This window comes from Artemia franciscana, chromosome 12, assembly GCF_032884065.1.
Source record: "Artemia franciscana chromosome 12, ASM3288406v1, whole genome shotgun sequence".
Lineage (NCBI taxonomy): Eukaryota > Metazoa > Arthropoda > Branchiopoda > Anostraca > Artemiidae > Artemia > Artemia franciscana.
This window is the reverse complement of record NC_088874.1, coordinates 22,443,960-22,462,978: the sequence shown is the minus strand read 5'-3', so window position 1 is coordinate 22,462,978 and position 19,019 is coordinate 22,443,960. Positions and strand designations below refer to the sequence as shown.

General features: G+C 35.8%; 1 protein-coding gene across 2 annotated transcripts in view; it reads right to left on the bottom strand.

The window, feature by feature from the left end:
* The window catches only part of LOC136033870 (protein HIRA homolog), a 126,712-nt gene that overhangs the window by 2,484 nt on the left and 105,209 nt on the right, over positions 1–19,019 (bottom strand). For both annotated transcript variants that reach the window (XM_065714840.1, XM_065714839.1), the window contains exons 13-17: positions 17,506–17,697; positions 11,841–11,946; positions 8,855–8,974; positions 6,620–6,771; positions 4,733–4,815 (exon numbers count right to left, since the gene is read on the bottom strand). In XM_065714840.1, the coding sequence (XP_065570912.1) occupies positions 4,733–4,815; positions 6,620–6,771; positions 8,855–8,974; positions 11,841–11,946; positions 17,506–17,697 (653 nt within the window). The remainder of the gene's footprint in view (positions 1–4,732; positions 4,816–6,619; positions 6,772–8,854; positions 8,975–11,840; positions 11,947–17,505; positions 17,698–19,019) is intronic.

Genomic DNA, 19,019 nt, shown 5'->3' with positions numbered 1-19,019 from the left:
CGTTTATTTCTCAGCTTTTCGTTAGTATCCGTCGATAGCAGTTCAAATGTTCCGATCTTTTGCAAATCGCGGATATTGGCGAATAACTCACTTTATTGTTGTTAGGTATTTGATTTTGATTCTTAATATTTTTGGTCTTTTATTGAATTTTATTTATGTTAATTTTTTTTGTCAGTTTTTTAATTGGTTTTGTTTTGCTTTCCGCGTTTTTTTGTTTTTCCTTAATTATACCATTTTGTTCACGCTGAAGAAGAAGAAGAAGAAGAAGAAGAAGAAGAAGAAGAAGAAGAAGAAGAAGAAGAAGAAGAAGAAGAAGAAGAAGAAGAAGAAGAAGAAGAAGAAGAAGAAGAAGAAGAAGAAGAAGAAGAAGAAGAAGAAGAAGAAGAAGAAGAAGAAGAAGAAGAAGAAGAAGAAGAAGAAGAAGAAGAAGAAGAAGAAGAAGAAGAAGAAGAAGAAGAAGAAGAAGAAGAAGAAGAAGAAGAAGAAGAAGAAGAAGAAGAAGAAGAAGAAGAAGAAGAAGAAGAAGAAGAAGAAGAAGAAGAAGAAGAAGAAGAAGAAGAAGAAGAAGAAGAAGAAGAAGAAGAAGAAGAAGAAGAGAGAGAGAGAGAGAGAGAGAGAGAGAGAGAGAGAGAGAGAGAGAGAGAGAGAGAGAGAGAGAGAGAGAGAGAGAGAGAGAGAGATCGGTATATTTAAAAACTATCGTAGCATAGAGCTAAATTCAGTTTTTTCACAAAAATCATACATTTAAACAAAAATCACACACTACAACTCAACATTAAAAACTGATGTGAAAACAGGCACAAATGAGTTTGTGTATCGATTGGTTCGTACTTTAGGGGGTACAAGTTTATTTCGTAATCGAGTTCGGCTATTGGGAGGGGCTGGTTCGGGTAGTAGTGATCGGTGGCTCTTATTGGCTAGGATGAATTTTCCAAATTGGTGAATAAGGTGTTCCGGCCGGACTTTAAGTGGAGATAAATTTAATTTAGCGAGGGCTTGATCGTAGGGTATGCCACGGTCTCGGAGTATAATCCTTGTTGCTCTTTTCTGGACGCACTCTATGTCGCGTAATAGGTACGCTGTGCGGATAGCGGATGGACCCCACACCGGGCACGCGTACTCGAGCAACGGGCGAACATAACACGTGTAGGCATGGAGAAGGCTTTTAGTATCACACCCAAAACGCCTCATTTTGGTAAGTGTCTGAAGGCTTGCATTAGCCTTGTGGACGGTTAAATAAATATGGGCACTGAAACTACAGTCACTAGTGAAAGTTACTCCTAAGATTTTTATTTCGTTAACAATCGGGAAAGGGACTAGAGGCATATCTATATTTCGCTTCAGAGGGTTGAAACGAATTATCTTCGACTTGGCTACGTTAATGGTAAGATCATGACTTGAGCATTCGGTCTTTAGCTGATCAAATAACTGGTCTGAAAACTGCTTTGTTATGATAGTGTTTTCGACCAGGTAAGCGAGCACTATGGACAGATCATCTACAAACTTGTAACGGTCGTCGTGATGGTTAAGCAGGGAATTAATTACAACCAGGAAAATTATTCCAGCTAATTTTGTGCCTTGTGGGGCCCCGCAAGAAGTATCTGACCATGATGAATCCGAATCGTTTTCGTGGAGTGCAAAGACTTTTTGTTTTCGGCCAGTTAAGAAGTCAAGTACAAGGCCAAGGGTGCATCGTTTGGCCCCCATTTCCTGGAGATTCATGCCTGCAGTCCGGTGGCGGATTAGGTCAAAGGCCTTTCGGAAATCCACTGGGCAAATGTCGACGAAACAGCTACCTTTTTCAAGCCATTGGAGGACGCAGTCAAACATCCGTACTAGGTAGATTGTAGTACTACACTTGGGGAGTCCACCGTACTGGAATTTATCAATACGCCCATGAATTTGTTTCAGAAGAAACTTGAGTATAAAGGCCTCAGTTACTTTCGCCAAACAAGGTGTAAGTGAGATCGGGCGGAGATCGTCGCATGCACTAGGGGCGCGCTTTTTTGGAATAATTCTAATATAGGCCGTTTTCCACTGTGACGGGAAAAAGCCAGAAGCAAAACACTCGTTAATGATGCTGGACAGTGGTAATGCTATGAAGGCTGCATATTCACATAGCAGTTTGGCAGGTAATTCACCAGGGTATGAAGATGTATTCGGTTTGATCTTCCGTAATTCCGTGTAAACATCAAACTCACTGACTATTATGTTGTTCTCAGGCTCACATTTTTCAAGTATGGTGGACTTTTCATGAGCCGTAATAGTTGGATAGGTAGTACAGATCTTGGTGAAGAATTCACTCACTTCTTCTGCACTGATTAAGGACCCGCCATCATTGCTGATCTTTACACTGCTGTCAAAAGCTTGGCCGGCCACCTTTTTCACAGCGTTGTGCCACTTTTTGGGGTCTGAAGTAAGTAATCGGGAGGGCATGGTTTCACGACCATACCGACCTTTGGCTTTCTTTACCAAAGAGACTATTTGATTTCGCAATTTCTTACCGTTGATTATATCACCACGGGAGTAGAGGCGAGACCTCTCTTTTATTAGTGATTTAATAGCTGGAGATATCCATGGTTTGTCGTATTCACTAACAACAAATGATTTTGCTGTAAAGATCTTTAGGTATTGACTGTATAACGTGGCATTAAAATCGGATACCTTAGTTTCCAAGAGCCCGGTATTGTACACTTCGGGGAAGTCATATGTGCCAATCCATCAACCGTATTCACAGATGGCCGACTCCGTACAAGGAGGAACAGTGACACGGGATAGTTTGGGCGTTGGTAAAGACTCTCTTGCTTTCCAAAGAATTGCGTTGTGGTCTGACATACCAACGGGACAAAGAGAAAAGGGAGGGGGAGTAAAAATCATCACAATTTGTGAGTATAAGGTCCAATATGCCCCTCAAAGAGTGGGTGGGTATGTGTACTACTTGTTTTAAAGACAAACAAGATGATAACCAACTCTTCTTGGTTTGGTTAAAGTCTCCTCCTATAATAAAAGCAGGGCTACTGTATATACTTCCAGGTGATCAACAGTCGTTTGGAGGTAGAAGACCAAGTCACCCAGGTTTCTTGCACTTTCCGGGTAATATACTGAAGCGACTATAATACAAGAAAAGCGCCGGGGAAGAGATTTAGGTTTGCAAATAGCCCAGATTACTTCATGAGCTGGATCAAATAATTCCAGTAATAATTTGCAAGGGATGTCTTTCCGTATGTACAAGGCAACACCTCCACCTAGTCTATGCTCACCTCGATCAGCACGTGTGCTCAGGAAAATTTCGTAGCCTGCCATATGACCTGACAACTTATCAAGATTCCAAGTTTCTGTAACTGCGATAACTGGGATACTATTTTGACGGACGATAACCTCAAATTCTTCCATTTTGTTACACAATGACTGGCAGTTTATAACGAGAAAATTCGGTATTCTATTTTTCGAATTAAAAGTCACTGACCTTAATAGAGGGGGATGCAGATCACTACTAGTCGAACATACCGGAGCTTGATTGAAGGGAATAAGAGATGGCATATTGGCATTTGTAGAACAGTCTATCTTAACAAGGATACGTTGATGGGGTGAGGTTTTCGGAGCAAGACTAGTTGATCTTAATGAAACGATAACTGGTATCATCAGCTGACCTCGTTTTCCGCCACGCTTGCGGCATCGCTTCCGCTTCTTACGGTTAGACAGGAGCTCTTGGGGCAGTGGTCTGTCATTTGGCGTTCTTCCGAGCAAATTTAATGTTACGAGTTTTGCAAAAAAAGCTGGCGCCACAGTTAGCTCAGGTGAAAACAGTCCAATTAAGACTTCTTTATCATATTTGAATGGCATGGCACACACGTAAGACTAACTTAATAGTGTTAATAACTATATTATAAATAGTATTCCTTCGTTATATTGCGTGAAACAGGTACAATTAAGCTAAACTTAGAATTTTCGCAAAAAAAAGATGGCGCCACAGTTAACTCAGGTGAAAACAGTCCGATTAAGACTACTTAATCATATCTCAATGGCATGGCACACACATTAGACAAACTTAGGAGTGTCAATAATTATATAATAAACAGTATCCTTTCGTCATATTACATGAAACAGGCACAATTAAGCTATACTTAGAAAGGTCCTTGTGTTTTTTTTCAGTATTTTCACTTTGCCTTTAAAAACCGAATTTTTGATCGTTTTTTTCTTTATGGGAAAGACCTCCAAAAAGGCAGAAATCTTGATAAAGATTATGCCAACACATTCACAATATCTGAGAGCCCTATTGCAGAGGTTTTTAGATCCCGCGTAAAAAAAAACAACAAAATTCTGAACTTTTCTGGAGAAATTTCATAGCCAATGTGTGTTTATCGTTTTTTGTTTGTTTTTTCCCCTCTGGGAGCGGTCACACGAAACTAGTTGTCGTAATATATAGGGAGGGAGGTTATTTAAACAGAATCCAAAAGCAGTAGCGAAAGAGATGGTACCATAGAAAAGTGCCAATTCCCATTGTTTTATAGATGTTCCAGAAACCTATTATCATTAACGATCTTTAACTGTTTATTCTTAACTTCAGCTTCCAATGACATATCACAAAAATTAGCCTCTTGAAGCAAAAATAATTAATTGTCATTAATGACAATTGAGTTAAAATAAATAAGCGAACAAAAATAAAAATAACTTAAAATTATTGGAGTCTAATGCACTAAAAACCCTGATGTATACATGAATCAGAGCTTACCAGAATTTCAGGACTCCAGGCAGGTGATTTGTACATTGGTCCAAGTAAATCTCTGCATATGCTCCGAAGACGATGCTCCATGGCTAAAAAGCAAAGAATCCTACATTTTAAAAAGATCGAAACATAGTACATGGTCGAATGAGACAGTAACAATAGATAAATTAAAATTTTATCTATTCTAATTTCAACTTAGAAGCGCAAAAATTTACCAGCGCAAAAAAGTTAATTGGTTTATACTCATGAGCCGTGGAACAAAACTTTTAGCCCCTATCTATTGTGTGGAAGTTCAGGTAGATAAACATGAAATTCCAAAAAGTTTATAACACCATTTGCGCTACAGTGGATTCAATTCAAACGGAGAGACTAACTGAACTGTGGTACAAAACCAGTACAAAATGACAAACAATTATTGTTAATTAAACTAGTTGGTCTGAGCGAGGCATGACCACAGGGCGGAGAAGAGGAGTGGACCTCTCTGAAGCCTCATTACTCGTGAAATTTCCTAGCGTTTTATAGAATCCAGCTGCTCCCATGAGCTTGAGCCGTCTTGGAGGCTCAAGGGACTCAATGAAGGGATCCTAAAAATCTTAGACTTGAAAACATCTACAAAAAGATTTGTTGAACATTACTCAAACTTGGAATGGGTTGCGAATATTATCTGTTTGAAGTCCAGAGCTGATTCAACCTCCATGTGAGGAAGAATAAAGGGGACCCTTAGTATTTTTGTCATCGAGTGATATCCCGTATGTGATAGTCAGATCTCAGTCAAACCAAATAACCAGAGAAAAGACGTGTCTTAATGCAGTACCACATTTTCGGAATATGGGTACTCTCCAGCCTGATCAAAATCTCTCGTCATCAGTCCAATTATTAAGTGAGCTAGCAATTGTTCAATAAAACATAACCCACGTCTGCAGCTTTGGTTTCAAGAGCCCGTACTTGATCCGACCTCGGTAAGGAATTACAGACATTCATGGTAACTGCATTTGTCAAAAGAACTGATCCCATTAAACTCAATTAAGCACTGTTGGAAAAAGCAGCATTTTAACAACGTTTTAACTACGAAAAAGCTACATTTTAACTATGAGATAATTTGAGTTCTATCTAATAGATTAAAGAATTTTCTGCTAGAAGCAAGGGCAAGATAAACAGTTAATTCTTATTTCGATTTTTGGCTAAATATCGTACTATCTTCAAATTGGTAAACCGTCGTTTTACAGACAATTCAGAGCCACAGGAAATTAATAAAGATCAAAGAGGCTGAAAAAAAAAAATCATCAGATTCCAGTCTGAGTTTCAGATCAAAACAGAAACTTCGGCGACCTAGCGACCGACAAAGACCAATGGTTAAGGAATCTGTTTTATGGTTATTTCATACATCTAATACTTATTTTCTGAAATTGTCTAATTCCACCGAAAAAAGGCAAATATGAAATAATACAACTAATCAACGGAGACTGCAGATGTGACTACTTTTTTTTTTTTCGAAGAGGGATAAATTGCCAGAATCAGATCAAAACAGGTCAATCGTAGATAACTAAACACAATGTGTGAAAATCAAAGTGTTTCGTAAGGGAGGCGGAGGCCAGCCCCCCAAACGGCCCTACACAGATAAAACCACTGGAATAGCTAATCATTTTACGAGAGAACAATAATGCTACCAGACTGTAAAGATAATTAAGAATATAGCACTTTGTCCCAAAATTTTCGCTTTATGTGGGGGGGGGGGAGCGAGGGGGGAGACAAATTTAAGATGAGAAGACCTCTCTTTTCTTGCAGAGAATGCCAAAGGACTGTTATCAAACACATATGTATGTGTGCAGTCTGTTCAGTTTCTTTTTCTACAGATCTTTATCAAAAGAAATGCCGAATAAAACTAAAACAAACCTGTTGTTGTCAGATGCTTGACGAGAGCAAGAAGCCAGGCTCTATATTCACCAGGTGACTCAATTGCCAAGCTAGCACAAACTTGATGCTCTAAGTAAGATTGAGTACAGGCTGTTTGAACTTCAGTTGAACATCTTACAGTTGACCTAGGCCTGGTAAAAGAAATACAACAATAAGAGCATAGAACATATCTAGCGTTACAAAACATAACTAGTCATACAGAAAGTTAAAGAGGGAATGGTTGTTTACCCTTTAAAGCTTGTTAAATTTGCAGACATTCCCCCTTTTTTTTACCAAGGTAACTTATCACTTTTCAGCCACAATTGGCACCAGGCGTAACCACAGACGAAGATTCACTGATGTTTTACACCAGAACAACCGTCATAAACTTTCCAATTATGTATACATTTCCACTCAGAAAGGCAATTCATTTTATCTTTTGAGATAAAATTTTGAAATGAAATAAGCAGTAAAGATTTACATTTAAGAGTGTTCTAATATCAATCTTTCTGGAACTTTAAAATTGATTTTATCAGATGTGCTCTTTATTTCCATTTCCAGACAAGGTTGTCACATAAAAAATAGTTTTTTATCTTTTAAGTCTATTAAGGTGCATCTCGAGCTTCCTACCAAGAATTTACGGGCAGTGCATGATGCGTACACAAATACAAAGGGGCTTTGGGTATAGCCCCTGCAGCAATTCAGGATTTGTAAGGCTTTCCTTAGATTACTAGAGCTTTGCACAATTTTTTTTACAGTATTAAGAAATTTTGACCTACCAAGGCAAATTTCTATCAGCATAAACGAAAAATATGCCACTATTCAAATTGTCTTTGAGTAACTTATATTTTTCATTTTATTTTTTTTTCGTTACTGTAATGGTCAGAAACTTCATTTTACTTTTCAATATTGCTCAATCCTATTATAACTTAATCCTACATTGCTAAATCCAAATCTGTAATGCTCAATCCCATCTAATCTTGATTGTATAACAGTATCATATTTAATTATGTCCCATAGTAAAATAACTCGGTTAGGGGATATGGTGCAATCTGGAATAACTATAGAGAGCAAGGCTATGAATTTCTAATATCAGTTTGTTGACTCATTAAAAGTACCTGTTCCTATTAATTTGGAGCCTATTTTAATTGCCTATTAATTTTATTAAAATTAAAATACAGTTAGCTCTTTGCGCTCAAATTTTGATAACGCTTGGTGCTGCAACGAGTTGTCAGTAAAAGTAGTGTTAGCAAAAGACAACGCTTTATTTGTAATCAACAAATTTGCATTGTCTAGTATTCAAAAATTATTCTATACAATATACAAAAATTACCAAAAGTTGAGCACCGACAATTAATATTTCATGAGACCAGAACAATCTTCAGATATCAAATACATTCTCGGTATTGAGAATGAAATTACTTGAGGTGTCAGGCGTAAAAGTCTATCTGGCTTGAAAAAAATTGTTTCCTGCCCTAAAATCAAATTAAACGAAAAACGTTACTTTTACAAATTTTCCAGTTTATAAAAATAAAATATTGAAGAACACTAATGCTGGAGCGCATTACAATCAGGTTTGCTGACGTAGGCTAAGCACTCTGCATTGTTCAGCTTCAGACGTGAAATTGTTCGTAATTTGCCGGGTTAAACATTGTACAGCTTTGAGGCGTCAAGTTTATGATTGACCAATCAGAGTAAAGGTTAAAGCATGCATTTTTGAAACTAGAAAAGATGGAAGCTTGGAACACCAGTTTTCCTATCTTCAAGAGGAATTTGTCAAAAGATACAAAAAACCTAGCATTTGTGTGGGCAATTGTGTGGAACAAATTAGTACTGGTTCAATCTTTTCAAAAACCTTTCTTGCCATTTCAGTTATCCCGTTTAGTAGTGCAAAGTGTGACGTTCACATCAAGGAAAAACATTTATCAATCTTGGCTTTGATTTTTTGATAAGACTGACTATGACATGGCTGATTCGAAATAATAACAAATGGCCTAGAATCCAACGCTTTTCATTACTTGAGAATCTCAAATGCGAAAATTCAATTAAATGTCTACTTTGATTTGAAAAATTCCTATGATTGGATTTATCAGTTTTTTTTTTTTAAATATTAAAATACCGTACTGACGAAAGTATCTACAAAACTAGCAGCAGTAGTCACATAATCAGAAATTGACCAGCCAGGGTGCTAAAAAATCGGGATCGTATTGTAATTAATAAGTTGAACAAACTCACCTCAAAGAAGATGAAAAAGTAGATGAAAGTGAATACTCCTTTTTTTCTTTAGCCGAAAAGGCAGGAATTTGAACATCACAGGATTTCGTCACTGGATCCTCCAAAGCAGCCAACAAAACCCTAATAAAAATTAAATGAGCTTACCTAGTACATGACATGTATATAAAATGCATGAATATATTTATATAACTTTTCTTTGGATTTACTGAGCACTTAGTTTTTGGTAGGGAGGCTGGGGGAGGGATTGGATTTTAGAAATTTTGAAAAGTAGGTGTCATTTAGAAATACAAAAAAATTGGAAGGTTCGTCCGTGTAGGCATGAAGCACCATGAAAATTTTCTTAAATAATCAGTTCTAGTGTTTTAAGAGTTTGATGTTGTATTTTATGCTTGTTTGTTGTGTTTTACTATAATAAATCTATCTATGTATCTATTTTCGCAGCACAAATAACTTGCATGCCTATGTTTGCGCTTAGTCTTCTTTATCCAAAATGTAGACTAACACTAAAAATATAGACTAAGACTATAGATATAGACTAAGACTAAAAATATAGACTAAGGCCTGAAAGAGAGGAGAGAGGAGTCATGTTATGTTAATTATGTCTGCTTTTCTAATTATCTCTGTAAACATGAAATTTTTACAGATTGTAAAGTTTTTGGGTGAAAATGAAACATTTTTTTTTAGTTTGGTTTTAAATGAAAATTGAATACTTCAGTTGAAAAATAACACAAAGAGCAGTAATGTATAAAAATAACACATAGGACAGTTAAATAGTTCTGTCATTGATGGTCTTTATTGGGGTTACTCCATTAACATGATAAGTGCCTTTTTAGACCACTATTTTCAATTTTTTGAGGATGTGGGGGAGGGGGGTCTTACAAATACTTAGAGTCCTTTCACAAAATTTGAACAAAAAAGTATTTCAAAACACAAGTGCCATTGGCAATATTTTGCTGCGAAAAGAAATTTTAAATTAAAGCTTTCATTGGCAAAACAATTACCCCAACTCTGTGTTTCTAGTCTTTTTAAAGTTCCAAATCGCTGGGGCATTTAAACGTTGAGTGTTCTAAAACGGTCTGAAAGAGGGAGAGAGAGGAGAGAGGAGAGGAGGGAGAGAGAAGAGAGAATCAAAACTAAATTACTTTTTAATAATTTATTTCAATAATTCTACTTTACAAGACCTTATAAAAAGTCTCCTTTCCTGTATATTGTTCGGTTTTCAGAAACCTTTTGTTCAAAAGAATTTTCTTCAACTTATTCATGTGGGGAAAGAAGGGAGCTAAGAAAAGCAAAATCCACTGGTATCATTAAACTATTAAACTAATATTACAAGGAAACAATGAGCGGCTATACAGTGTCATGAACTTAAGACATTAGTTCCAAAGTAGTTATGTCAGGAACATCAATGCTGTCATGCAGTTGTCAGTGTTCACTGCTCTCACTGACACAATCAAAATTGAAAATATTAATATATTCATTTTCTTCTTTTCCAAAATGCATTTTTTTAGTTGATTTTGGTTTTTCCATGATACCTAATATACTTGCGGCTAGTTCCTCCTCCAAAATCTTGAACCAATTGGATTTTCGCTCCCAAAGGCAACCGTATTTACCATTTTATTTCAGGAGTTGGATAGCTTGAACTCGACATCCAAGTCAAAGCTAATTGGAACAACTTCGGGCAAAGTCGTATACATATCAGAGGGTTCAAGCAAGATTCAATTGCGGCAGAGTCGATACAAACTCTATTAGCTAAAATATATAGTTTTTTAGATATTTTTCCGAAACTTGAAAAGTCTTCAAAGAATAAGAAAGCGTCTAATATTTCTTTCTTTTTAAATTTTCTTTCAAGATGTTAATGATAATTCGAACAATGCGTAGAGTTTAGTTTCTTTTGTAAGAAAAAAGTGCCGTAAAAGTTGATTTTATTTTCCTTTTACTTTGTATTTGTCTTCTCTCAATAATGAAAAAAGTAGCTTAAAATCGTATTATGTAAAATACGGATAGATTTCTATAAAAACACAAAATTGCCCTTCTCCTCATTATGTACCCTGCAAGTGCATGAAAAAAGTGCATGTCTTTCTTTAACCCTCTCCCTTCAAAAGTCTAAATTTGTACAATATTGAAAGTAAAACAGTTCAAAATAGGGATGAAACCTTTTTATTGACAGTGAATAGATATAAAATTATTTAAGTGGATATTTCGAACACATATACAGTGTTCATCATCAGCAGTAAAACTTCGAAGTTATGTACAACATCCCCCATGTTTTCTAATTTTTTCGTATTATTCACCTTATGGGGATTTTCAGCCCAACCTTTCACCCCAGAAAAAACGTACTTGCATCTGTGTTTTGCACAATTACAGCTGTTGAACCAAAATGTGGTTTACAATATACAATGAAAATCGTGCGACAAGGTCTTGCTGCGAGAGACATTGTCTCAGGGAGTTTGCCAAACCTTCACCACTTACTTCATACAATCTATTCAAAAAACCCTCTAGGCTCCCCGCCTCCCACAAAGCTGGATTTAAAGTTTTGACGCTTCTAGGCCCAAGCGTTTCTTTCGCTTAATTTTTACGAGATTTTCGGGTATGGTGGAAGCACTGAACAGAACGCAACTGACGAGCAAAATGTAATGGAAGAGAAAGGCGATACCGAAGTCTCAGCTGCCATTCTTGGGAGACATCTGACAGTTTATAAGAGATCATGGGATTCCTGTCTTGTTTAAGAATCATTTTTCTTTCATAGGCAGCGCGGAGGCGGTGCGTACCTGGCACTTCTACGTAAATCTCATAAGTCCAGTTTTTGTTAAGGAAAAAATCACTCAGTGATAATTTATTGCACCTCCCTGGTATTGTGTGCTCCTAGGTCCAGGCCTCGTGAGCCTATTGATAAATCTTGGCCTGCTCCCACACGCTATGCACGTACTTTCATACCCCCCGAAACATACTTTCACCAAAAACCAAAATATCGATCAGTTTCCCTTACCATGACTCAATAGGTTGTGAGTAGGCATAAGTATTTCCATCACGAAGCGAAATCACCGGCATACCATTGACAGTTAGACTGCAATTTACTATTTCGACAGAAGACCCTAAAATGAATAAAACATCTTGAGAAAGAGAAAACACAAATAAAACTACGGATGATAAAAAACTTAAAATGGTAAAATGAAATATTCTCCAAAACTTGAACGAATTTCAATATTTGACTAATTTTGCTCCTTGCATTTTAGGAGATTTAAGGAGGTGTCATCCACTTCTGAACCCCACTTACCTTCCACCCTAAAATGACGGCATTCGATTGAAATTTGGTAGGGAGGTGTCTATATTCAAGGAGACGTCAGTCAACCTTGTCCATTGGGCTTTACAGCCCGGCCATTGTTTATGGATCTCCTCTTTCAAAAGATTGATGTGAAAGCAAAAATCGTTAAACAATCTCATCGTCAGGGGCAAGGGATTGCATCGGGGTTGGCAACCTATGACCCGCGGATCACCAAGTAATTCACTTACTAATTTCAACTTTAGTTCCAAAAATTATAAAACATATTATTTTGAGAATAATAGAAATTGACCATAGATACTTTGTTTCTGCAAGAAATTAAAGTCAATTTCATCCCTATCATCTCCCCCTAATAGCATGCGCCTCGAGCTACAGAGTAGTTGCCAAGACGTAAGGAACAAAATTGGGCAAAACTTTTCCTCAAATACAAAGATGTAAGTGAAATAACCAATGAAGATAAATACAGAATCATTGCCAAAGGTTTAGAAAACAAAATAAATACTTGAAGTTTAGAGATACTTGTGTTGGAAAAACACTTACAGACGGCAAGTGTTAGAAAAACACATTCATAAAACACTTATTTTGCAATTTCAAAATAAATAAAAAAATAATTGAGAGAATAAAAAAAAAAACAACCAGTATGAGCTAGAAAAGCGTCGCGTTGAAGATAAGGTTGAAAATATTGACGGACAGGTCAAAAAGGATTTGTTATCTAGTGGCATAAATAGCATGACATTTGGTGTAAGTACTGATATAAAAGACATTTCAAATTCAACTAGATCTACGTTGCATGGGCAACGTGAGGTGTTGCGGCAACCTTTGCTCGGCTTCGCCGAGTAAAGTGTTGCGAGAGCAACACTTCGGTTTTGTTTCCTCGCTGCGACTAAACGCTGAAGTTGTTAATCTGTAAGGATGCTAAAATACATACTAGGTACACCAACTCGCAAAAGTTGCAAACTCCTCATTGCTAAAGATGATTGTAGCCTTACAGCCGATTATTACTTACAAGTCCCCTACATGTCTTACCACTGGAACCAAATTGGTCTTACCATCAAATACAACAGAAACAAAAAATAGGTACACCAACTAGTAAGAGTTGCGAACCCCTCATTGCCGAGGATGATTATGAGCTAACAGCCGACTGCTGCTTACAACTCCCCTATATGTCTCACAATTGGTATCGGCCTATTTTTGGTTTCAATGTGTACCTTACTACTGAAGTTGTCAACCCCTTTAAACTTTCAAACTGGTATATCTCATGAAGGAATTTTTGTACAAAAAAATGGATGACATATACTTTGATCAGCTCATCAAAAGCTATCGACTGCCGTCGAAAAAAAAAAATCTATCTGTCTTAGTTCAAAAGTTGACTTTTTTGCCGTAGGCCAACTTTCTAACGTCATCACTTAGAAAGGAGCAAAGGATAAACTCTAATTTCTTTAGCAATGAGAGAACTTTTAAAGTTTAAGAGGCACATCTGATACCATTTCTCTACCGCAATCCCAAGTGCGAAAAACCGACTGATAAACTCAGCTGAAATCACGAACAGAAATGGGTAGAAACAATAGATGGCAGCACTTTCGGACCCGTGGGAAAATGCCGCTTTTTTGCTTCTCTAAATTTTTCTATTTATCACTCAAAGAAGATATATTGGCTGTGGGGCAGGGTAACTGTCGCATATATTTAACACTTATAGATTTTAGTCCATCTTCAATTTGAAACTGGTGCCTGCCTGCTTGCCTGCTAGAACGGAGCTTTCCACTCGAAAGCAGAAACATGGTTTGATGAAACGAAAGCTTGGCTGCATAACTTCAGATAGTCCTCTCTGACATAGGCTATACAACTCCTCTTCACTTCACACACTATAGGCTCTGGCTCAAGGACAAGCAAAAACCATCCTTTTTGGCCCCAGGCAAGAGTTCTACGAAGCTTTCCAAAATGTAAAGTCATATTCATCAATCCGGCGTAAGGTCCACACTTTCCGTAAAAACCCTTACCACTTTCTAGCAATAAGCTGAAATCGGGGTGCTAGGAACAAAAAAAAAAAAAAAAAAAAAAAACCACGACAAAACCAAAGTGTTGCTCTCGCAACACAATGAAGAACTGAGCATTCCTGCTTCAATGAACAACATTTTTCATCAAGCAAAAATGTTTGTAAATTTCAAAAATCGGCAAATATTAGATTTACAAAGCAAATTATTTTCGTAACAACTGATGGTGCTCAAGTTTGAGGAAAAAATGTTGGAAGTAAAAAACTTTTATCGCTTCATTGTATCATACACGAAGAAAATTTGTTTCTAAAGACATCTACGCAACAACTTTAGGATATCATGGAAAAGGTTACTAATGCAGTTAACAAGATTATAGCACACTAAGCATTAATCCACGGGCGATTCAAAGCTATTTTGGAGGAAATTGAACCGGAATATGGAAATTTGCTGTTACATTCTGAAATACGATGGTTAAGTCGAGACTTGGTTCTTAATATATTTGTAATGTTATGGTGATATATCAATATTTTTTTTTCACAAAACTGGTGAAGATAATCTCAGATTTCAATGATAAACAATGGCTTTTAAGACTTTTGTTCTTAAAAGACACAATTAATCATTATAATAATTTCAAGATACGCCTCGAAGGAACAAACCATACAATATTGAAAATAAATGAGAAGTGAAAAGACTTTACATTGAAATTACTATTATTTCAAACTGACAAAAACAATAAAAATTATTTAATTTTTTCTGTTAATAAGGAGATCTGAAAAAGAAAACATCGATGAAAATAATTTAAATAAGTTGCCCCCAATAATCTTTCTCCTGGATCCCCCCTTGATTTCAAAATAAATTTTCACTTGGTATTTTCATGGAAAAAAAGAAGAAACAATATTGTCCTAGTATGTTGTAAGATGAAAATTGTAATAACCATAGCGTAATGTTTACAATCAAGTACGAAGAAAATGTTTAAATTTCAGACCTCTAGGTTACATACTTGTCATAAATGATAATACATAGCAATGACGTGGTTTTACAATTAATAGTAGAGTAACAGTAGAGTTCATTCGAATATTAATAGTAGAGTTCACTCGGAGATACACATCAAATCAAATTGTTTTTACCATCAAATTTATTCTCAATGGATTTTCATTTGCCTTGTTTTGTTCACTGTATTTTGTGTTCTTTTATTGTAATGCATCAGAACGAATTATTAGGTACTATATTTTAGGCAAAAAGAACAGGACTTATATTTGCTGCAATTTTAGAAATAAAAAACATGGATTGTATTGGGTTCTTATTTGGGCCAAAGTAGTAAAGCTAAAACTTCCATAGGTGTTGTACTATAAAGGTAAAATATTGACTGATTTAAGAGGAAGGCAATTAAGTAAAAGCTTTAAAAATTTCTATTCACTTATGCTGAAATTATATACTGAACTGACTTACGTTGAAACGAGAAAACCTATCAATAACTCCGTAAATTTAAACATGAAGGGGTCTATTGTAGCCTCCCCCCATACGTATTTTTAAGATACAGAATAATGGAACTCCTAATTTGAGGCTTTGGAGGTAGTTTAAAGGTGATTTTAGCTTAAGATATTAATTTGTAAGTACATAGGGTTCCGAGAAAGGAGGAACTCCGTTTCTGACAAAACATCGTAATGTTCACGAAAAAAATTGACAAATTCTGCACAACAGTCTTTTCTTCAACTATATTTTATTTAAAAAAGAAAGCATATGATCCTATCATCTGTTATTAATAAAAAAGAACTGAAATATTGTGGGAGTCACATTTAAACTCAAATATGAATTTAAATGACCTGATTTAAATTGATTAACCAATTAAACCAATAAAAAATAAAAATAAGTTAAAATTTATTACTGCTGACAATATTAAAGCAAATATTTTGTTCATATTTAAGTCTAATCTACCTCCAACCTGTTCCTAACAGCCTGACCTTTTCTTATCGTTCCTTAGTTCTTATAATCATAGTTCTTATAAAAATAAAAATGAATTAAAATTTATGACTGCTGACAATATTAAAGCAAATATTTTGTACATACTTAAGTCTAATATACGTCCAACCTGTTCCTAACAGTCTGACCTATTCTTATCGTTCCTTAGTTCTTATAATTTACGTCTACCTTCTGATTAAGAAAACGAAAAACTAGGACATTAGAAATGAATAAAGCGTATAGACTTGTTATGTCCATGAAAAATTTACTTGTATCACTTGTTGCATCGAATAAATTTTGTTCGAAAACACAGCAACAAATGAAGTAGGATCTATCCCATTCTAGTTGTATGTTAAATTTTCTGTGTATTTAAAATTATGGACGGTAAAGTAGGCTCATAGGCGCTTTAGCTTAGTCCCATACATATTCTCGACATACATAAATACGATAGAGAAGTATTTAGTTTAAAAGGATAGCATGGAATTCTTGATTCTTTACGAATCTTTGCCAGTAGTTTGGGCATGCTTAAAAATAATTGTAGTATTTTACATGTTATATCAATATTTACATTTTGATAAGCTGAAGCAAAACAAATCAATATATTGACTTTGGAGTTTCATCTCGCAAAATGAAACTACTAAATTAAATAACAGCTGAGATTTGCAAAGAGTTGTTTATATCCTTTGTTTATGTTTCATCCTTTGTTTATCCGTGTTTCGAATTCACCTTTGGTCCTCTGTTTCATACATTATGAGCAAGCGTCCAATTCTGTTGATAGAAGAGCTTTAGCGAAGATCTTACCCCTGCATGGTATACCAGACAAATACATTAAAGTGACTAGTGCTATGTGCGCGAGAATAACACTGCTTGGTAGCAGCAGTAAGGTTAAGACAGGAAATGAGGTTAGCGGCTGGTCTCGTATTCAATCGGGAGTTAAGCAGGGTTGTGTTATATCCCCCTTTATATAAATCATTTTGATATAGATCATCATTTCTAGGAATCACGTGAGTTTAAGTGGGTTAGATACTTTTTGAATTTTAAGAGGAGACGATTGTTGAACCAAATTTACCTTCAAATAAAACTTTAAATATTAAACGCTTTCAATGATAATTAAATCTTCAGAAAATTAACTTAGTTAGCAATAGTTAGGATTAGTTTAATTGGAACAAGTTGGAAACAAAAGCCGAAAGATAAAGTAATTTCAGTAAAATACCTGAAACCAGACACTAAAACAGCTTTTGAAAACAACTGCTCGAGACTAGAAAACTCGAACCAGTAAAAAAAAAAAAAAAATTGACATGTTTCGCCTGCGCGTTGACAGCAGCTGAGCAAATGAGACCACGAGCTAGTAGCTGCACATAAGCTGCACACATACAATAGCTGCACATAAATTAATATATCAGACCAAAATAATACTATACCTTTCAATATATCTTCGACAGATACATTTCGACAAGTTGAAATGCTGGTGGACATGTTCCATACATTTACTCTGCCATTACTTGTAAGAAGGAAAACAAAATGCCTTAATACTTGTAGGCTAGAGATTCCTGACGTGACAATAGGCGGAAATTTACGACATCCTTCTACCGAAAACATATGAAAGCTTCCATCTAAAAAAAAAACTATTAATTTCTATTTCTTTTGAAAATCAAAACGCAGAATTCGAACCAGGTTATTAAACAAGTATTGATGTTTGAGTGGACTAATTGCAAAATTTTTCCCTCTAGAAAAAGGGTTTCAATGAAGATACAATCGCAAGAATACGCGCAAGCTATCGTAGGACAGGTTTTAGCCGGAGCGCGAGTCAGCAAAGCTGTCAAACCAACACACGATGGAAAACAGCATGGCAAAACAGATGGAACTTCAAACATTTTTTACTGATCCGCATAAGATTCGTAACTTCTGCGGTAGCTTTCCGGGAAAACAAAACTGCTGAAATTTTTGAGATAGGTACCAAGTCCAATAAGATTTTTCATGAGTCGCCCACTAGGAGCTAGATGGTTTTAACACAGGGTCAATATTTAGTCCGCGCTACAACGAAAATGAAATGCCCGATATCAACCGAAACAGGAAATGGTCATTTTTGCACAGAGTCAGGACTTGTTTCTTTTAAGAAGTGAATTTACAGTTTGAAACTACGTTGTTTCTCCAGTGTATCAATACTTAACTCATTTTCGCAGTAAATATAGGCTTAAATCGTTTTTCTACCAAACCCAGACTAATTCCAGAGCCAAACCAGTTTCAGATAGTTTTAGCTTGCTGAAATGCCCTCGTTTTTGTTTCTATACTGAATTAGAACTTCGGTCGGGTTTGCCCTTAGGTCTCGTTTTTGACCTTGGACATGGCTCGTTTTTCTTTTCAAGACTCAATATGTTTTTGTATAAAATCAGGGCTATTTTTATATAGATTTAGGACTTGGCTTTAATTTAGACTGAGTCACCGAAATTCCACAGCTTGGAATAGGCACAGTATTGGTAATAACATCCATTAAAATTCATGTTAAAAATACGATAGCAAACTAGAAATAAAACAATGCTCGTTCAATAGCAACAAAACGTTCAAAATTTAGAGTATGAAAAATCTACACGTAAAAAAAGGAAAAAAAACAACAAACAGTTACCCTGATGATGTGTCTTTTCAAAAGTGCCAATCAGAGTTGGAGCAAAATTCTTCAGAAATCAGGAAATGGTAATAATAGCCCAAATTTGCACACATTAAAGACAATGATTAGGTTTTCTATGAATATTTAAGATATCTGGATTCGAGATAAAAAAGGGGCGATAACAGAAAAAACTATTATTATCTCTATTGCTTGCCAAAGGTCCTCAGAGCCGAATAAAATATATCAGAAATATATAGGATATTAGTACTACGGTATTTTGCTTTTTTGATTTAAGAAATGAGTTTTACAAATAAACAATTCCAGCACAGT